Source organism: Mustela lutreola, chromosome 9, assembly GCF_030435805.1.
Source record: "Mustela lutreola isolate mMusLut2 chromosome 9, mMusLut2.pri, whole genome shotgun sequence".
In the NCBI taxonomy this organism is placed as follows: Eukaryota; Metazoa; Chordata; class Mammalia; order Carnivora; family Mustelidae; genus Mustela; species Mustela lutreola.
In genome coordinates this window covers 9,734,824-9,755,774 of record NC_081298.1, presented here as the reverse complement: position 1 = coordinate 9,755,774, position 20,951 = coordinate 9,734,824, and the positions used below count along the sequence as shown (strand labels likewise).

The window sequence follows — 20,951 nt, the reverse complement described above, 5'->3', positions numbered from 1 at the left end:
CCCAGGAAGCCCTGGGGGAGGTTTCCGAGGGCGCCTGCATGCAAGACGCTGGAGGTTCCCCCCGCCAGTCCCTTGCAAGGACTTTAGCTCTAGAAGCAGGTGGCGGGGCCGCTGAGGGTCTAGCCCGGGGACTGCTGTACCGCTCACGGGGGAAGGCCACTCTCCAGGCAGCAAGTTCACGCCTCTGCTCCCGTGACTGTGGCGGGTGAGCATCCCGGGTGAACCCGGGCTCCAGCAGCCACGCCTCTGACCTCCACGCTCCGCAGGGAAGCCACACGCTACTGCCCTTGGCCCCGGGCTCCACACAAGCCCTGGCATGAGCAACCGTCTTCAGCAAGATTTTCTTGTCGTTATTCAACAAATACTTATCAAATGCTTGCAGACCCTCAGACGTGCCTTAGAAAACTACCGGACGGACGACTGTGAGCACTCCAGTCCAGCCAGTACGTGCGACCGTGAGCACTCCAGTCCAGCCAGTACACCCGCAGAGAATGTGCTGTGCTGGGGAGCGTCTCCCCAGCCGACCACAGGCTCCTTCTGTCTCCACAGGCACCCGTCTCACACATCGATCAACGGGAAGCCCGATTTGTGGTAAACAGAGAGAGGAAAACATGTGTTTTTACATCTTTTTCTTTTAACCTTCCCAATCTCACGGACATGCATCAAACAAAAGGCAAAGTAAAAACGGTGGGTGGGGCGCCTGGATGGCTCGGTGGGTTAAGCCTCTGCCTTCAGCTGGGGTCATGATCTTAGGGTCCTGGGATGGAGCCCCGCATCGGGCTCTCTGCTCAGCAGGGAGTGGGCTTGCCCCTCTCTCTCTGCCTGCCTCTCTGCCTACTGGGATCTCTGTCAAATAAATAAATAAAATCTTAAAAAAACAAACAAACAAACAAACAACAACAACAACAACAAAAATGGGTGAAAAAGGTCACCACTCATCTGACCTGGAACAGAAGGCAGCTCTGCCATTCTCTGGGTGTAAAACGGCAGAGCCCTTCCAGACAGCCACTAGTCAGAGCCACATGGTTAGAGCCCTCAGCCAACCACGGATTCCTTTTAACCCAGGGAATTAGAGAGTCTAACTTATTAAAATCATCTAAACGTTGGGGCACCCAGGTGGCTCAGTTGTTAAGCATCTGCCTTCTACTCAGGTCATGGGAGCGAGCCCCGTGTGGGGCTCCTTGCTCAGCGGGAAGCCTGCTTCTCCCTCTCCCACTTCTCCTGCTTGTGTTCCCTCTCTTGCTGTGTCTCTGTCAAATAAATAAATTAAATCTTTAGGGTGCCTGGGTGGCTCAGTGGGTTGGGACTCTGCCTTCGGCTCGGGTCATGATCTCAGGGTCCTGGGATTGAGTCCTGCATCAGGCTCTCTGCTCAGCGGGGAGCCTACCTCCCCTTCTCTCTCTCTCTGCCTCTCTGCCTACTTGTGATCTCTCTCTGTGTCAAATTAATAAATAAAAAAAATCTTTAAATAAATAAATAAAATCTTTTTAAAAATTAAAATAAAATTGTCTAAATGCAGGGACACATGGGTGGCTCAGTCAGTTGGGCGTCTGACTCTCGATTTCTGCTCAGGTTTATGATCTTAAGAGTCATGGGACAGAGCCCCACATCAGTGGGGAGTCTGCTGAAGGTTCTCTTTCTCCCTCTCCCTCTGCCCCTCCCCCCAACACTCACACTCTCTCTCTTGTTCTCTCCAAAATAAATAAATGAATCTTTAAAAAAAAAGTTTCCAAATGTAGGAGAAAGCTTATGCCACGATATCCTCCCTAGGCTAAGCTCTTATTTATAAGAGCAAAATCAAACTGAAATCATGTCACTTAATAGCCACTGGATTAAAACAGAGATCGAAGGAAACACACATCTGAATGCTGACAATAGCAGATAAGGCTTTAAATAACTTTAAGAACCACATCTTTGACTTTTCTGTAACAGGAATTACTACTTTAATAATGGAAAAAATAGAACCCTAGTGTATAAAAGTGCCACGCAGGGCTCCAGGGCGGGGAAGGGCGCTCGGGCCAGGCTCTGAACATCTCCTGGTTCTCGCTGGCCACCTCTGGCTTGCCTGTGCACGGGTCCTTCCTACTCTGGCAAGGCCTGGTGCCCTGGCCCCTAGTTCCATCACCTGGCGTGAACCAGCTGATGCTATCCAGGGGGGTGCCAGTGACTCCTGACAAAGGCTCAGCCCGGGTTAATGCAATTCCCTGGAAATGCTGTAAGTCTCAGCCATTCCGGAGGAAGCTGCTGGGAGCCAGCGCAGACGGACTGGGGGCATCCCCAGCCGAGCATCAAATGCAGGATCAATTAGAATTCTGTACCCCAGGCCCCTGACAAAGGCCTCTGTGGCTAATTCCTTACGGCAACAGGCTACATGAACAAGGAAGGAGGGAGAGAGGAAAGAAAGGAGACAGAGGGAGGCCTGGATCCCCCCTTTCTTTCCGTGAAATGGTTCTGCTGTTTTCCCCCTGTGGGCTGATATTCAGCACACACCTTCACGGAAAGCCCCTGTGCCCTGCACACCGCGTACCCCCCTGATGAATCAGAAATGGGACATCCCTTGAGGAGACGAAGATTTCCAAATAAAACTAAGGGCGCGTGGCTCCTACTCTTCACCCCCTGGCTCAGTCGGTCAGTTAGCACATATTTACTGAGCACCTACTACGTGCACCTCGGTACTTAGCAGTGGGACACGCAAACAAGACAAGTGAGGGCCCTGCCCTGGAGCACCTACTGTTTCCCAGGTGGGCAGGTGGCGACAGGAAACAGCAAAAAGTACACACGACAAGAACATGTCACTGCGGGGAAGGCGGCTCCTGAGTACGTGGTCTGGGAAGACCTCTCTGAAGGAGGAGACCGCCAACCTAGCGCTGAGACAAGAAGGCAGTAGCTGGGTGACCCTGGGCTAGTCACCTAACCCCTCCAAGCCCTAGTTTCCCAGGAAACGCAACAACAGCGCCAGCCACAGGACTAGGTGTGAAAGCCACAAGACAATCCACTGAAGCCCACTTGAGAGGACCCTGGTCCTGGTGGCTAAGCAGACAGGGCAGAACAAAATTCATGCAAGCGCAGCCCTTACATGTCCCTGCAGGCGGGGACTCCTGTCTCTTGAGTTTGCTGCTAGATTCCCGGCATTCAAACTGTTCCCTGGGGGCAGAGCAGGTGCTAGGCAAATACCTCCGGGGTAAATGAATCGTAACCCTCCAAAATGTCCCACAGTCACAGCTATGTTCCTGGTTTTCTGTGGGGTGGTGAGTGCTACTGCTCTGTGACAGGTCACTGTGCAGACTGGGCTCATCCAGTTCCCAGGAGGTGACGTCGCAAGACGGGGGGCCGGCGCCTCCCTCAGCTTTCCCTTTCCCTCTCTGTGTCTTTGGGGTGACTCTGCCAGCATCCAGAACAAAATCATAACTTAAAACATGAAACTAAGGGGCACCTTGGTGGCTCAGCTGGTTGAGCATCTGTCCATGGTTAAGGTCATGGACCCGGGATCGAGTCCCGCATCAGGCTCCCTGCTCCGCGGGGGGGTCTTCCCTCTCTCCCTCTGCTCGCTGCTCCCCCTGCTTGAGTGCACCTACTCCCTCCCTATCTCTCTCTCTCTCTCTCTCTCTGTCAAATAAGTAAATAAAATCTTTAAAATTTTTAAGTGAAACTAAAATTAGAAACAACTTGTGAAAATACAAGGCACTGGTTAAAGTAAATTAGTCAACCTGCTCCAAGAAATATTATGTTGCCATTAAAATTGTCATTTACAAAGTACCTCATGATACAGAGAGAGCCTTATATTAAAATGTTAAATCAACAACAGGAAATAAAAACACACGGGCTACATGGTTATAACTTATAAAACAGTGTACACACAGAAAGGGGGCTGGGAGAAAGCAGGCTATCTGTGATGTTCTAAGATAGTCCGTTGAGGAAGTTATCAGCAGTGTCCCACTCCTCAGTCGGCTCTGTCCTCCCAAGCTTTCTGTAGTACAGATGCACTCATTTTACAATGAAAAGAAAATAAATGTTATATATTTTTACCCTTCCCTCGTGATAGAAGCTACTGAAGAAGAGGGTGCTTGGTCAGAGAGGAAAGCCACTGTGATGTGACCATTTCACCAAGTCTCACAAACCCTCAGTCCCTTTCCCCTCAACAAGAATCACCTGCTCTGAATGGCTATGACAGAAAAAGTCAAATAGTAGATGTCATCAAGACAGGTCACAAAATGCAACTGACTGCCTGAGCTCAAATTAAAATGCGTCTTTTAAAAAAACTGAAATGAGGGCACCCAGGTGGCTCAGTGAGTTAAGGGTTGACTCTTGGTTTTGGCTCAGTCAGAAGCTCAGGGTCGTGAGCTCAAGCCCCAGAGTCAGAGTCAGGCCCTGTGCTCAGCGGGGAGTCTGCTTGAGATTCTCTCTCTACCCTTCTCCCCACTTGCGTACACATTCTCTGTCTCAAATAAAGAAATCTTAAAAAAAAAAAAAAAATTGAGGGGTGCCTGGGTTGCTCAATTCGTTAAACATCTGCCTTCAGCTCAGGTCATGATCCCAGGGTCCTGGGATCAAGCCCTGCATCTGGGCTCTCTGCTCAGCAGGGAGCCTGCTTCCCTCCCTCTCTCTCTGCCTGCCTCTCTGCCTACTTGTGACCCCTCTCTCTCTGTCAAATAAATAAATGAAATCTTTTTAAAAAAAAAAAAAGTTAAAATTAAGAGAAAACTGAAATGAAGCCTTTGTCATTCTAAACCAAAACCACTCTTTTTTTTTTTTTTTAAGATTTTTATTTATTTATTTTTCAGAGAGAGAGAGAAAGAGGGAGCACAAGCAGGGAGAGCTACAGGCAGAGGGAGAGGGAGAAGCACACTCCCTGATAAGCAGGGAGCCCAAGGGGACCCTGAGATCAGGACCTGAGCCGAAGGCAGATACTTAACCCACTGAGCCACCCAGGCATCCCCAAAACCATTCTCAAAGGAAAAAAACCCTCTGTTCCTCAGTCTCATCATCCATAAAGCAGGGCTGTCCAGGAGGAACAGGATGTGCTTAAAACTCTAGAACACTGCTGGGCACCTAGGAAGCATGCAGTGGTGGTTAGCAACCATTAAAATCGTCATCAAAATCCTTTAGCACAATCCAAGTAACTAGAACTAGCAACAAACCATACAAAGCACAGCCTGATGTGTGACTGCCGGGAGCTCTTTAAGCCAAAGGAAGCGGCCAGTGCCTCCAGCCCCTCCACCTGGCAGAGCACGTGGTACAGGTTTCAGGTTAGGGGGTGGGTGAGGGGGGTCAGCTCCAGTCCCCATGACTTTTTTTTTTTAAGATTTTATTTATTCATTTGACAGAGACAGACAGAGCAGGAGAGGGAACACAGCAGAGGAGTAGCTTCCCATTGACCAGCGAGCCTGATACAGGGCTCGATCCCAGGACTCTGGGATCATGACCTGAGCTGAAGGCAGACGCTTAACAACTGAGCCACTCAGGTGCCCTTCCAGTCCCCATGACTTTGCAACATGCTCACAGAGGGCTCTGGAGACAGGACTATCTAAAGAGAACTGCTAAGGAACTCGTCATCAATTTAGAATGAAGGCTTATTAATAACATCAGCAGATACCCCGCTTGCCAAAACGGTCATAAGTAGGATATTTCCAGTATGAGTTTGCTAGGTTCCCATAATCAAGCACCACAGGACGGGTGCCTTAAATAGAACTTTATCTTCTCCCAGTTCTGGAGGCTAGAAGCCCAAGGTCAAGGTGTAGGCAAGGTGGGTTTCTCCTGGGCCTCTCCGCTTGGTTTGCAGAGGGATGCCCTGCTCCTGGGTCCTCACATGGTCTTTCCTTTCACCCTGGCATCTCACTGTGTGTCCCTGTTTCCACTTCTCATAAGGACACCGGTCAGACTGGAACAGGGCCCATCCCAACAGCCTCACATCTTTCTTAAAGGCTCTATCGCCAAATACAGGAACCACAGTCCGAGGGCCTGGAGGTTAAGGCTTCAACAGAGAATCTGCGCAGGGCTACACCTCAGCCCCTAACACTTCCCAGGGGCTCTCTTCCAACCACTCAGGGCTTCTGTAGCCACTGAATCAGAAAGCTGAACTCAGAGTGAGGAGCAACAGTCCCAACATGAACTTCTTGCCTAACAGGTATTTCCTTAAGAAATAAAAGGGAGAGGGGCGCCTGGGTGGCTCAGTGGGTTAAAGCCTCTGCCTTCAGCTCAGGTCGTGATCTCGGGGTCCTGGGATCGAGCCCCATGTTGGGCTCTCTGCTCAGCGTGGAGTCTGCTTCCCTTCCTCTCTCTCTGCCTGTCTCTCTGCCTACATGTGATCTCTCTGTCAAATAAATAAATAAAAATCTTTAAAAAAAAAAAAAAAAAAGAAAGAAAAGGGGAAGAGGGAGGAAGAAAGGGCAGCCTTCACAGGACACTAAGGGACACAGCCAAGCACAGTGAGTACTCATACCCTTAGCCCAGTGGCTCCTAACAGGTGCAATTTTGCCCCCTCCCACCTCCACTCCCCAACCCCCGGCACAGGGGCACCTTGGGCAGTGTCTGCGACATCTCTGGTTGTCATAACTGGGTGGAGGACATTGTTGGCATCCCGTGGGCAGGGGCCCGGGCTGCTGTCACACACCCAACAACAGACAGGACAGCCGTCACAAGAGACAACTGTCACACCCCAAATGTCAATAGTGCCGAAGCTGAGAATTGCTGAGGTCCCAACCTGGCCAGGTCTGACTTCATCCTGTGTCACAGCAGATGGCCCGGCAGAGGGTGGGAGACCCTGCCAGGCCCCATTCTACGAGGAGGGCACTGTCCACGCGCCACCCTGATTCCTCCTCGGTGAGGCAGGCCAACGGGCTCCTCCTCCTGGCATCTGGTAAATGCCACAGAGATCTGTGATGAGAAAAGCATCCGGCTGCCCTTCATTTCCCACTGGGAGCCTCGTTCTCCCTGGGCCCCTTCCAATTGCCCCTCCCCAAATCCCCCCAGACTGTTTATACAATGATAAAGGCAACATTAAGATCCCAAACTGACCTGGTAAACTAGCCATTGTCTAAAAATCATGTTTAAAAAAAAAAATCTTGTCTTTCATGGATAACTTGGCAAAACAAAAAAATGTTTTAATCTATTAGCAAAATCAGATTATCCCATTTCCTCCCCCTTACAGCAATATTACAGTATTCTTAGGCTAAAAGCAACATTTTAGCACAGGCGGCCGCTCCCTAAAGATCAGACACGTCTGGGGGCACATCGACAAACTTCACGATCTTTGATGGAATTCATACTGTTCTTTAAGTCAGTTCTCTGTTTTTCATGGAAATGTATTCTGAAAGGAAACTCACTATCACTACAACAACAACAAGAAAAGCAAGTATCACTTGGCACAAACAGAAAGAACCATAAAAATAATTGCTAGCCTTTCAGGGTCTGGCCATGGGCCACCCAAAGTGATCTTCGGCGAAGTTTCTCCACCAATCTTTCCAAATCACACAAATGAAAGAAAACAGATACGAGCTTAAGAATTGCGCGCTGTTCTGGGCGAACAGGCAATGTGGTCTGTGGAGCCTCCAACTCTTGGTTTCGGCTCAGGTCATGATCTCAGGGTCCTGGGATCAAGCCCCACGTCAGGCTCCTCACTCAGCACGGAGTCTGCTTGAGATCCTCTCTTTCCCTCTGCCTGCCCCCTGCTTGTTCTGTCAGTCCTTTAAAATAAATAAATCTTAAAAAAAAAAAAAAAAAAGCAGGGGGTGACATCTGGGCGGCTCAGTTGATTAAGCACCTGCCTTCAGTCAGGTCGATTCTAGGGTCCTGGGATCAAGTCCTGTATGGGGCTCCCCGCCAAGCAGGGAGCACATTTCTCCCTCTGCCTGCTGCTCCCCCTGCGTGTGCTCACTTCTACACACTCTCTCTTTCTGACAAATAAATAAATTTAATTTAAAAAAAAAAAAAAGAAGAATTCAGCACTGTTCCAGCTCTTTAGGTAAAAGTCATTGCTAAGAACATTGTAAGTAGTCTTTTTCTTTTTTTTTTTTTAAGATTTTATTTATTTATTTGACAGAGAGAGAGATCACAAGTAGGCAGAGAAGCAGGCAGAAAGAGAGGAGGAAGCAGGCTCCCCGCTGAGCAGGGAGCCCCATGTGGGGTCGATCCCAGGACCCCAAGATCATGCCCAGAGCCGAAGGCAGAGCCTTAACCCACGGAGCCACTCAGGAGCCCCACAAGTAGACTTTTTCTTTAGAAATTAAACCAAAGTCCAGTCACTGTCGTAAGTGAAGCTGGAGGCACCCCACATTCATTCTCAAAAGTGGCCACAAAATACCACCAGAGTGAATTCAGGACTTTCATCGTTAGCACTTGGGAACGATGCTAAAAGAAAAGTCCAAAAGTCCAAAGACGGATTGGTTGGTACCTTTCTTCTTCAAGCTTGTGGCATGCGTGCCTTAGGTCAAGGTCAAACGGCCACACTCTCTCTTTGGGACCGCCGTGCAGGGCCTCCAGCCACTGGCCCTCCTCTAGGAAGCCCCTGCAGCAGGGCTCCCACATTCCCCTCTACGCTTCAGCATCCCTGCCCGGGTTTATAATTCCAACCCCCTGGCGTCACTGCCTGCTTCTGGGCAGGGAGTCTGAAACAGGAAATGGTTGGTGTAAGTACAGCTGACCGGCTGGCAGAGGACGCAGAGGGCACTTTCCAATGGGCCGCTGTCCAGGCTTGTCTCGACTATTCTCGTCCAAGGGGGCAAAGAGCTGTTTACACAACTCTCCATTCCAACACGGGAGGGGCAGGGCTGGGGGCTACGGATGTCACCGATCAGCACGCCCCTCTCCTCTGTCCTGCCCCCAAGCACACCTCTGTACCCTGTAGACCTAATACCACCCTCACGGCGTCAACACACACACACACACACACACACACACACACACACACATACACACACACCCCTACATACATCGATCCTCATTACTTGTGATTTCTGTATTTGCAAACCCACCCACTACCTAAAATTTATAACCTCAAAATCACTGTTCACCGCATTGATGGTCGTGGTCACTCACAGACACGTGTGGCAAAACATCCGTACCGCCTCTCACAACTTCCCCAGATGAGGTGGGACAGCGCGACATGTCCAGTCCAGCTCCACACTGTACATGCGGGCCCTTCCCACCGTCTGTTTAGGGCCACGCTTTGTGCACTTTGGAGCTTTTTGTTAGTGACCATCACTGTTTCAAAGAGCCCCCAAGCATAGCGTTGATATGCTGTCCAGTGTCCTGAGAATAGGAAGCTTTATGAGTTGCAGCGCTGCTGGTCACAGGTCCACTGCTAATGAATCAAAAACATATATTAAATACAGAGTCCTGGCTGCCTGAGTGGCTCAGTGGGTTAAGCCTCTGCCTTCAGCTCAGGTCATGATCTCAAGGTCCTGGGATCAAGTCCTGCATCGGGCTCTCTGCTTGGCAGGGAGCCTGCTTCTTCCTCCTCCTCTCTCTCTGCCTACTTGTGATCTCTGTCAAATAAATAAATAAAATCTTTTAGAAAATAAAATAAATAGTCTTTAAACCAGAATATACCTTTAAAATAGGTAAAACATGACCAGAAGCTTGCAGAGAACTAACCCTGTGTCTCCCCCAGGAGCAATGGCTCGGTCTTGGTCACTTCAGGGCTGGCAGGAACCTTCTGGAACATAACCACCGTGAATAACGAGAATCCACCAAACTATGTCTAATACTACCTCCGTCGTGTCAAAAGAGAAAGGGCATCTTAACGCCACAAATTAGGAAGGATGGCTTCAGACCGTTCAGTGGAATAAAGGTCTGCATGAGAAGAGCTCCCTGCACTGGCATTCTTTCTCTTCTGTCACATAAGCAGTGACATCCACATCACCGAGGGACCCGGGTCCTGGCGCGGTGCCAAGCACTGCTGCAAAGGCACACAGAGCCGGCCACAGCCCTGTCACTAGACGCGGTCATGTGGGCTTCTCGTGGCATCAAGCCCTCTGCGGGATATTTTCCAGCTCAAGATCGTACTCAACTAGAGCTCTCCAGAGACCGAGGAAGAAGATGACACGAGGTGGTCCAGTGCGAAAGTCCCACCCTCCAGGCGGGGAGAAGAACAATTTCTAAGGCTCGCCAGCCCTCCTAACACTCCCCTGCACGCCCGAGGGCCGGCCAGCCACGCGCCCTCCCCGTGTCCTCCTGTTGCCCAAGAGGGAGCTGAAGCACAAGAAGGGAGAAGACGGGGGTCCGGAGCAACAGAAGCAGGAAAATGGCAAAACTGGTCCGTTCATCTAAGTCTGTGTGGCCCCAGAACCCAAACTCTTTAACAAACAAATCCACAAAGCTGGCGGTCAACTGGGCTGGGTATTTAAAACCACAGCCTAGGGGCGCCTGGGTGGCTCAGTGGGTTAAAGCCTCTGCCTTCAGCTCAGGTCATGACCCCAGGGTCCTGGGATGGAGCTCCGCATGGGGCTCTCTGCTCTCTGCTCTCTGCTCAGCAGGGAGCCTGCTTCCTCCTCTCTCTCTGCCTGCCTCTCTACCTACTTGTGATCTCTGTCAAATAAATAAATAGAATCTTAAAAAAAAAAAAAAAAAAAAGTACCAACATCAAAGGGGCACTGTGCAGGATGAGCAAGAAAACCTTAGTTCAGAGACAAGACATTGACGACCTCAAGGAAGCATTGCTTCTCCCGTCAGCAGTCAGGGAGCAGGTCACACAACACGTCTGTTTAAATTCTGCACCCTCTGGGACGCCTGGTGACTCAGATGGTTGGACGTCTGCCCTTGGCTCAGGTCATGATCCCAGGGTCCCTGGGATGGGGTCCCTCACTGGGCTCCCTGCTCAGCGGGGTGTCTCCCTCTGCCTCTGCCTGTGGCTCCCCCTGCTTGTGCTCTCCTTCTCTGATAACTAACAAAATAAATAACATTTTAATTAATTCTGCATCCTTAAGCAAAAGGTAAGCATGAGCTCTGAGCCTTGCGATGCCTCTGCTGTACCCAGCAGGCAGGCCTCCCCTGCCCGGCCCGCTACAGACCCCCTGGGATGTGAAGCCAGGGCAGGAATGTGCTCCCGGGCTTAGAGGATCCACCCATCCAGCACGGGTCCTCGCTCGCTGCTGTAACCCATCACCGTACGTCTATCATCTTATGGTTCTAGAGGTCAGGAGTCCACAGCAGGTCTCAACCGCCTCCAATCAAGATGTCAGCAGGGCCAGGTTCCCTCTGGAGGCTATTTGTTTCCTTGAAGTTTCCCGTTTCCAGATGCCCCCCTCACCTCCCCCTACCCTGCCCCCTGCACGCGCTCCCTTCTCCATCTCCAAGCCAGCAGCCCCCGTCTTCCAGGTCTTCCAGAGTCTCTCGGGCTCACTCTCCTCAATTTCAAGGGCGCGTGTGATGACACTGGCCCACCTGGCTAATCCAGGACAGTCTCCCCATCTCACAATCATGCACTTAATCGCACTGGCAAAGTCCCTTTTGCCATGGAAGTTCATACACTCCCAGGTCCAGGGGCCGTCGTTCTGCCCACCCCACCCCTGCATGCTGTATCCCCGGTGGCAATCCAGATTCCGTATTCTTTTATTCTTTTCCCTGAAATGCTTGAGTACTTGCATGAATGGCCTATAAGGTTTTTCACATAAATCATCCACCAAAAAAAACTCCTCACTAGAATATGCAGCTTTTATTATTTTTAAAGATTTATTCATTAGGGGAACCTGGGTGGCTCAGTGGGTTAAAGCCTCTGCTTTCGGCTCAGGTCATGGTCTCAGGGTCCTGGGATCAAGCCCGGCATCAGGCTCTCTGCTCAGCAGGGATCCTGCTTCCTCCTCTCTCTCTCTCTCTCTGCCTGCCTCTCTTCTTACTTGTGATCTCTGTCTGTCAAATAAATAAATAAAATCTTTAAAAAAGAAAAAAAAAGATTTATTCATTAAAGGGGCACCTGGGTGGCTCCGTGGGTTAAAGCCTCTGTCTTCAGTTCAGGCCATGATCCCAGGCTCGTGGGATAGAGTCCCGCATTGGCCTCTCTGCTCAGCGGGGAACCTGCTTCCTCCTCTCTTTCTCTCTGCCTGCCTCTCTGCCTACTTGTGATCTCTGTCTGTCAAATAAATAAATAAAATCTTTAAAAAAAAAAAAAGATTTATTCATTAGAGAAAGAATGAGAGATAGAAAGTATGCACACAGAAGCAGGGGGAGAGGCAGAGGGATAGGGAGAAGCAGACACCCATGAGCAGGGAGCCCGTCGTGGGGCTCCATCCCAGGACATGGAGATGACGACCTGAGCCAAAGGCAGACGCTTAACCATCTGAGCCACCCAGGCGCCCCAAGAGTCTTGTATTTAAAGATGAAAACTCACCTCACAAGCCCAGACACCACCTAAGCTTCTGTCCCTCGGTGGAGTTAAAGAGACACAGGCAGAGGGAACCCAGGATGTCTTCTCTCTGCCTGAGGCTCCCTTCTGGTACTCACACCCCCAAGTTTCCCACCCCCACGCTCAAATCATGTGGTTAAGACTTGGTGCATCCACCAGCGAAGACTGTGGGCCACAGAGTCACGTCAGAAGACGAAGTGAGCAGCATTCCAAGAACGCCCAACGGACTTCTGCCTGGATTATCAAGGTTACCCTCCCCCATCCCCAGGAGACCATAAACTGGAGACCAGCTTCAGGCATTCCTTCTCTCAAAAAGGACTTACTGGGGACGCGTGGGTGGCTCAGTGGGTTAAGCCGCTGCCTTCGGCTCAGGTCATGATCCTAGGTCCTGGGATCAAGCCCCGCATCGGACTCCTTGCTTGGCGGGGAGCCCGCTTCTCTCTCTGCCTCTGCCTGCTATTCTGCCTGCTTGTGAGCTCTCTCTCTATCTCTCTGACAAATAAATAAATAAAATCTTTAAAAAAAAAAAAAAGAAGGACTTACTGGGCACCTACTCTGTGCTAGGCTCTGTGTGATGGTGATTAAACTGTCACCAACTGGGGCCCCACTGTTCCCAGCCGAATGATCACACGAGCCCATGTCACACTCCAACTGTGCAAGACAGAAAAGAAGCAGAGAGGCTCTGAGTAGGATCTGATCGCTCATCAGGAACATCAGCGAAGGCGCCCCTGAGGATGGGAGACCCCAGTATGGCTTCATTGACTAGGTAGGGGAGAGAACATTCCAGGCAGAGAACAGCATGTGCAAAGGTCCTGTGTCCAAAGGGACCTCAGGAGGAGATAGTGAACACAGTGTGGTTACAACAGAGGAAAGGGGCCAGGCTACAGTATACAGTGTGTGAAGGTGATGATGAAAGGAAGCAGCGGCCACAGCAGAACTTTCAGTGATGGTGGAAATGCACGTACTTTCATCATCCCACACCCAGGCACCGCCCACACGCAGGTTCCGGGGACTGAAAGGTGGCTAGTGCTGCTAAGGTGCTAAATTTTTACCTGTGTGTAATTCTAATTATTCTAACTCTGAATGTAAATAGCCACATGAGGCTCATGACCACCATGGTGGGCGGCACGGGGCTCAAGAAATGGAAAGCTACAAGAGGGCTTCGAGCAAAACACTTTCATGATCAGAGCATCTGGCCACCTCTGCTCTGGCTGCAGGGTGGACCCCTCACTGGCCAGCGGACACCTCGGATGCAGGGAGGTAAGTGATGATGGTGACGGTGGCCTTGAGGGACCGGTGTGCAGACTGCCACGTGCCAGGCAGTTTGGAGTGGGGGAGGGAGGGGGAACGTGGGAGGCGTTGGTAAAGGATGAGCCAGGGAAGATGAGGGCAAAGGCGGCATCTGGGATGCTGCCTGGGTTTCCAGATTGTGCCCCTGAGGAGACGGCACCGGCTCTGGGAGCTTGGGAAGACCAGGCTTATGGTGGGGGCCAGACCGTGAGTTTGCTTTCGAGCAGGCTGAGGGCAGGAGCCAGGAGGCGGACAGACGACTTGGTTCTCTGGTAGGGTGGCCACTGAGGCCATAGGTATGGGTGAGCTCCACCCAGACTTCTAAAGGGAAGGAGGTCCAGGACCAAATTAATGGTAAAAGAGGCGGCAGAACCATCCCGTCATGGAGGACACAGAAACACTGACACACTGCCTCTCTAAAACTCAGGGTAGACAGGAGAAATGAAAGCCTTTGTCCACAAAGAGACTAAGAGACTTGAATGTTCTTTATGGTATTAGTTATAATATGCAAAAACCAGAAATAATCCAAATTCCCATCTTAGTTAAAAAAAAAAGTAATATACCCATATATAATATACCCTATTATATGATATAGGTTATATACCCTATATAATATATATTATAGGGTATATTATATACCCTATTAAGCAATAAAAAGGCACTTTGAAACCACTGTGCTGAAAGAAACCAGACACAAAGATGACATATTACATGATTTCATTTACATGAAATTTCCAAAAAATGCAAACCTATGGAACTAGAAACATCAGTGGGACCAAGTGCAAATGCGCATGAGGACGGAAGTGTTTGAAAACCAGACGTGATGATAGCTGCACCAACTCTGTAACTTTACTTTTATTATTTTTACATTTTTAAGAAATCTCTACACCCAATGTGGGGCTTGAACTCACAACACAGAGAATTGAATTGTGAAGCACCTGGGTGGGTCAGTCAGTTAAGTTAATCATGAGTTCTGCCTTGATCTCAGGGTCCTGGGATCGAGGGTCCTGGGATCCAGCCCCGCTTCCGGCTCTCTGCTCAGTAGGGAGTCTGCCTCTCTCTCTCTCTCTCTCTCTCCCTCCTTGTTCATGCTTGCACTCGCTCTAATAAATAAAATCTTTTAAAGTTAAAAAAAAAAAATCAACTAACTGTACATTTACAACATAAGTATTTTTTTATGTAAATTATGCCTCAATAAAATTGTTTAAAAAAATTTAGTAGGGGGGGACGCCTGGGTGGCTCAGTTGGTTAAACAAACGGCTGCCTTCGGCTCAGGTCATGATCCCGGCGTCCTGGGATCGAGTCCCACATCGGGCTCCTTGCTCCGCAGGGAGCCTGCTTCTCCCTCTGACTCTGCCTTCCACTCTGTCTGCCTGTGCTCGCTCTCGCTCTCTCTCTCTCTCTGACAAATAAATAAATAAAATCTTTAAAAAAAAAAAAATGTTTAAAAAAGAGAGTGCTAAAAAAAAAAAAATTTTAGTAGGGGGCGCCTGGGTGGCTCAGTGGGTTAAAGCCTCTGCCTTCAGCTCAGGTCATGATCCCAGGGTCCTGGGATGGAGCCCCACATCTGGCTCTCTGCTCAGCAGGGAGTCGGCTTCCTCCTCTCTCTCTGCCTGCGTCTCTGCCTACTTGTGATCTCTGTCAAATAAATAAACAAAATCTTAAAAAATATATATATATATATATTTAGTAGAATATGAACCTAATCACTCTTCCTAAACCCAATTCATTGTCTGGAACTTCCTAGTCCAAATACATCAAAAATCAAAGCATCCTCATCCAATATGGCCACGAAGTCTTAGTTTGGCCGAGCACAAGCTCCTTGCCCGACAATATCCCACCAGCACCTCCACATACCTGGCTGGAGTAGCTGAAAGAAGATAATCATTTTCGCAGCTTTGATCAGAACAGAGTCATGAGATCCATGGTATTTTTAATGTCCCACTATCGAAGGCCCCTTTCTCTCAACGCAGGCTTCCGGAACGCTCCCAGGAGCAAACCTCATGCAGAGGCCTGTTTATCCCCATTCGCCCCAGCAAATACTAAGATGTACTGAGTGCTCACTGTTCTAAACCGTACATGGATGAAGCCTCTAAAACGACCCTCTGAGGTAGCCAGAATTCTTATTCGTCCCACTTTACAGATGGAAAAACTGAGACCCAGAGAAGTGAAATAATTTTCCCAAAGTCAAATAGCTAGTCAGAGATGGAGCCAGGACTTGAACCAACCTCCTCAACTCTGGAATCCACACTCCTCGCAACCAATGTCTGGTCCTTCACCAAGAAGGGAACTCCATTCAAGGAGCCACAAAGCTCGTGAAGTCAGAGAATGGTTTCCAGAAACGCCATGTTTCCTACCTGAGCCATTGGGGAAAGTTTCCCAGCATCAGGATGTGGAAACGTAATCGAGAGAGAGAAAGAACATCGGAGCCACAGGATTCCTTCAGCGAATAAACTACGTGTCCTGGTAACCTACACTGAGTGACCCAGCGTTAATTACCCTCTGTCTCCTGGGACTCACAGCACCTACGCTTTTGGTTTAACCATAAAACCCCCAACCATCCTACAGCTTAGAGCCATTTAGATGAAATGAGTCGACGGGGTTCAAATCCACCCCCTACACTGGCTATCTCTGTGACCTCACACAAATGATTTAACATGACCGAATCTTAACTTTCCTTGTCTATAAATGAGGAAACAAGCTCCCAAAACCCATACAGTCATTACAAGGATTAAAACAGGGCTACTGGGGCGCCCGGGTGGCTCAGTTGGTTAACCGTCTGCCCTTGGCTCAGGTCATGATCTCGGTGTCCTGGGATGGAGCCCCCATAGGGCTCCCTGCTCAGCGGGGAGCCTATGTCTCCCTCTCCCTCTGCCCTTCCCCACACCACTTGTGCTTGCTTGTACGAGCACACAAGGGCGAGAGAGAGAGAAAGCATGTGTGCCCTCTCATTCTCTCTCTCAAATAAATAAAATCTTCTTAAAAAAAAGGCTACTTATCTTAAGTACTCAGAGAGCCTGACCAACCACAAACAGAAAGTCCCTGATTCACGACAATCCGAATTCGGATTTTTCAACTTTACTATAGTGCAAAATCTATATGCATTTGATATCAAATTTTGAATTGTAATCATTTCCCGGTGATGCGATCCTCTGTTGTGATGCTGGGCAGCAATGAGCCCCTGCTAGCAACAGGGGTAAGAACTGAGGCACTGACAACCACCTCATTCCCATACAACCATTCTGTCACTTCCAATACAATATTCAATACATTATGTGAAATATGCAGCACTTTGTTATCAAACAGGCTTTATGTGACGTGATTTCCGCAATGGTAGGCTAACTTAAGTGTTCTGAGCATGCTTAAGGAGGGGCAGGCTAAACTATGATGTTCCTTAAGTGTAGTAAATGCACTTTCAACTTCAGATATTTTCAACTTACAACAGGTTTATCGGGATGTAACCCCATCCAAAGTCCAGAAACATCTTGCGCACCGCATAGGGCTCCTTGCTCAGCTGGGAGCCTGCTTCTTCCTCTGCCTGCCATTCCCCCTGCCTGTGCCTCTCTCCCTAATAAACAGACAAAATCCTTAAAAGAAAAAAAGTCCAGGAACATCTGTATTAGTTTCTTCTTCCTTTAACTCCCCCCTCATTATATTTCAGGGAGCTTCGCACCCTCTGCTTCCAAAGTGTTTCCAAACACCCAGATTCCCCCCTTGATGTGGCTACTCCTAAAAATGCAAATTAAATATGAAAAAATATACACATATGCCAGGCTCTCCTGATAGAGGATCTGAATCTCAATCAGAGTCACTGTTTAGGAAATAAATTAGTTCCAAAGTGGCAAATTCTAAAAGGGAGTGTGTTCCTCCACTCCAACACCAAACAAATTTTGTTAACTGTCTGCCCTCCCTCTGACCCCCATATTAACAGTACATCTCTATCCTGGTAATCATCACTTTTAAATAATTACTTGCATTTCTCTCTCATGCACTGAATCAGGGGTTCTCAACTACCACAGCACAGAAAAATCATACCGGGGGCTTTAAAAAATAAAAGATACCCAGGTCCCACCCCAGATTATTTCAAAGGTTTAACACTGGGGCAGAGATGGTAGTTGTTAAGGTCCCCAGGTGATTTCAATGCACAGCCAGCGTCGGGAGGCCTGTGCGAGTTCGAAAGGGCTTGGGTTTTTTGTGTGTGTTTTGGTTTTTTGGGTGTGTGTGTGTGTGTGTGTGTGTGTTAAAGATTTCATTTATTTATTTGAGAGAGAGACAGAAAGAGCGGTGAGGAGGAGCGGGTGAGGGAAGGAGACAGGGAGAGAGGAAGGGGGAGAGAGAGAGAGAGAAGCAAACTCCCCGGAGAGCAGGAAGCCCCAGCGGGGCTCAATCCCTGGTCCTGGAGATCATGACCCCAGCCAATGACAGACGCCCAACCCGCTGGGCTACCCAGGCGCCGTCGACAAGGCTTATTTAATTAATCTTTGCATTCCCGTCCCCCTGGCACCGCCCCTGCACCAAGTAGGCAGCTCATAATTGTTTTTAAACGCGAATTGTAACGAGAGGACTTGAGTCCACTGATAACACAAATCCATTGAAGTATTTGCCGAGGGTGTATCTCACACGCGGACACTATCCAGGCACAGAGCTCAAGTTAATCATCATTGTTCAGCCTTGAGTAGTCAGGATTAAAAGATGCAGAAACAGTGAAAGCAGGGATGGAGGGCTGTCTTCGGGCGGAGCGACCCTGAGCGCAGTCTCCATTTCGCAGCATCTCCCCCGCAGTCCTTCACCTCACTGAGCTCCTTTGCCCTCTGTTCGACATCAGCAGGGGCCAGCGCAAAACTCAAGGAAGACGGGGACAAAGACCCCACAAAATGGCAGCTAGCGTCACTCTTTTTTTTTTTTTTAAATTCCACGGACACCTGATGGAAGCAAGCAACCCTAAGGGCGCACCCTCCCCGCCTCCTGCACCAAGCAACTGACGCCGCAGTCAGCAGCCGCCACAAGGAAATGGCCTGAGAGCGCAGGATGTTAAGGGAAAGGGCGGGTCCAAGGCCGCAGCCCCGCCCAGCTCCCGGCCTCAGCCGTCAGGGGACGTCAACCTCACCTGGGCAGCCTGGGAAAAAGCACATTTCCAGGTTCCACCCCCACCCCCCCAAGAACTCTTGATTGGCGGGCCTGGCCAAGGCCAGGGAATGTGCATTTATTTTAACCATCTCTCCCCCCCTCCCCCAATCAATCCTTACCCCCAGGTAAGTCCGTCGCAGGCAGAAGTCCCTCACAATCTCAACAGGTCACTGCCATCCTCCGAACGAAAGGACGGTAGGGCGCAAAATGCCTACCCGTCCTCTCTCTAGGAGAAGGAAACACACGCCTAGGCGGCCCTGGGGTCGGCCAATGCGGGGGACGCACAGCAGGTGGTAACCCCCACCTCTGCCAGGAGGGCTCCTTCCCTCAAATAGTGGGGAGCGGGAGGTCCTCCCGTGAACCAGGAGGAGCCCCGCCCAGCCTCCTGCGGCTGCGGGTTTCAGATCCACCCAGGCCGGGAAGGCAAGGCGGCGTGCGGAGGCTGGGACCTGGAGGCGCTGATGGGGGACCCCGCGGCGGGTCTGCGGAGGAGGCCGAGCCTCGCCCCACCAGTAAGCTCAGCATATCCCGGCTCCCGAAGGCCGTTCCCAGGCGCGGAGCAAGGTTTGATGTGGACCAGATCGTAATCACAACGACAAGAAGTAATCAGGAAACAATAAAGGGGTGAAAAGGCACGGCTGGTCTTAATTCCGCGCGCGGTACACAGCGCCGGGGCGGGTCTGGCTTCTCGGGGTTTCTAAAGGAAGGTGGGCAGGAGTGCAAGGCAGCCGCGCGCTCGGGCCCAGAAGGGACCGGATCGCCCACGGGGCCCCGGCCCGAGCTGCAGCGGGGATGACCCGCCCGCCTCCCCGGCCAGCCGCCGGCTCATGGCGCCGGGTGCGGCGCGGCCAACCTGTCAGGCCCGGCCGGGCCGCCCCGGCGCCCAACCCCGGCCCGCGCGGACAAAGGCGGCCGCCGTCCCCGGGCCCCGCTCACCCGGCGCGGGGCCTGCTGTCCATCCGCTTCTTCTGGCGCACCGGCTGCAGCGGGATGTTGTCCGTCATGTCGCCCGCGCCGCCCGCCTTGGCCGCCGCGCCCCCAGCGCCGCCTGGGCCGCCGCCCGGTCCGGCCTCCGCGCCGCCGCCCGCCGGCGCCGCGCCGCCCCGGGGGAGGAGGCGGCGGCAGCGGGCGGGCCGGGCCCGCAGCGAGGGGGCGAGCTCGCGAGCGCCGGGCCACGCGCGGAGCCGCCCGCGCGGCCCGACCGACGGACACGGGCGCACCATGGGCCCGAGCTCCGCGCTGCGCCCGCTCGCCCCGCGCCGCGCCTGCCACGGGGGGCGGCCGGCTGTGTCCGCGCCGCCGCCGCCGCCGCAGTGTCCCCGCCCCCCGCCCGCGCCGCGCGCCCCCCACGCGCGCCCACCCGGCCACGCGCCCCCCGCCCACGCCTCGCCGTGCGCGCGCGCGCCCGCCGGCCGCCCCCCCAACCCCATCCGCCGCTCTCCCGCAGATGCACACACCGGTCGCACTCCCCGGTCCCACCGGGGGCATTTCCTCTCGCGGTCACGCTGGCACCAACATGCACTGCCACGCTCCAGCCCTGCAGACACGCACTCATTCTCACCCGCTTGGTTCCCTGTGGTCGTCCCCTTTCACAACCACATGCGCACCCTGCCACCTCACCCCCCGACATCCAATATCACACGCGTGCACACACACGCACACACGCCATCACCTCACCCCGACATCCATGATCACACACCTGTACACCCTACCACACTCACCCCGCATTGGTCCCCCTCCTGTCCCCATCCTGAATCTTAGGCCTCGTACTTGGGTGGTCCAGGATCACAATCGCACACCCTACCTCACTCCACTTTCAGTCCCCCTCACACACCCTCACTCTCCAGCCTGGATCTCTGGGATTTGCAATCACACACATGCACACACTCATTGTCACACTCCCTCCCTCAGCTGCCTCTGGGGCTTACACCTGCCCTCCCAGGCCCTCACACACATTCAAGCATGCTGAGACTCTCACACACACGCACACCTGACCCCTCCACCCAGACCCACATCCGCACCTGGGTGTTCACACACTCCCACACCGTCTGTAGAGTCCATGAACTTTCAAGGGCCTGTTAAAGCTTTGAGAACAGGAAGAAAGTGAGTCCTGGTGCCAGAAGTAAAGTCAGAAGGGAGTGGTATTGAAAACCTATGTGTAATTGAGGAGCCTCAAAATGTCAAACCCTGTAAACTA

The 20,951-nt window shown here is 51.4% G+C and overlaps 1 protein-coding gene across 3 annotated transcripts in view; it reads right to left on the bottom strand.

Moving 5' to 3' along the window:
- The window catches only part of ATP9A (ATPase phospholipid transporting 9A (putative)), a 129,117-nt gene extending 108,806 nt beyond the window's left edge, over positions 1 to 20,311 (bottom strand). The window contains exon 1 of one of the 3 annotated variants that reach the window (XM_059132735.1): positions 20,212 to 20,311. In XM_059132735.1, coding sequence (XP_058988718.1) covers positions 20,212 to 20,309 — 98 coding nt within the window. In that variant the 5' untranslated portion in view covers positions 20,310 to 20,311. Of the gene's footprint in view, positions 1 to 19,690; positions 19,848 to 20,211 lie in introns of those variants that run through there. The other 2 variants (XM_059132734.1, XM_059132740.1) reach the window with 2 other exon arrangements.
- Positions 20,312 to 20,951: the final 640 nt, after the last annotated feature.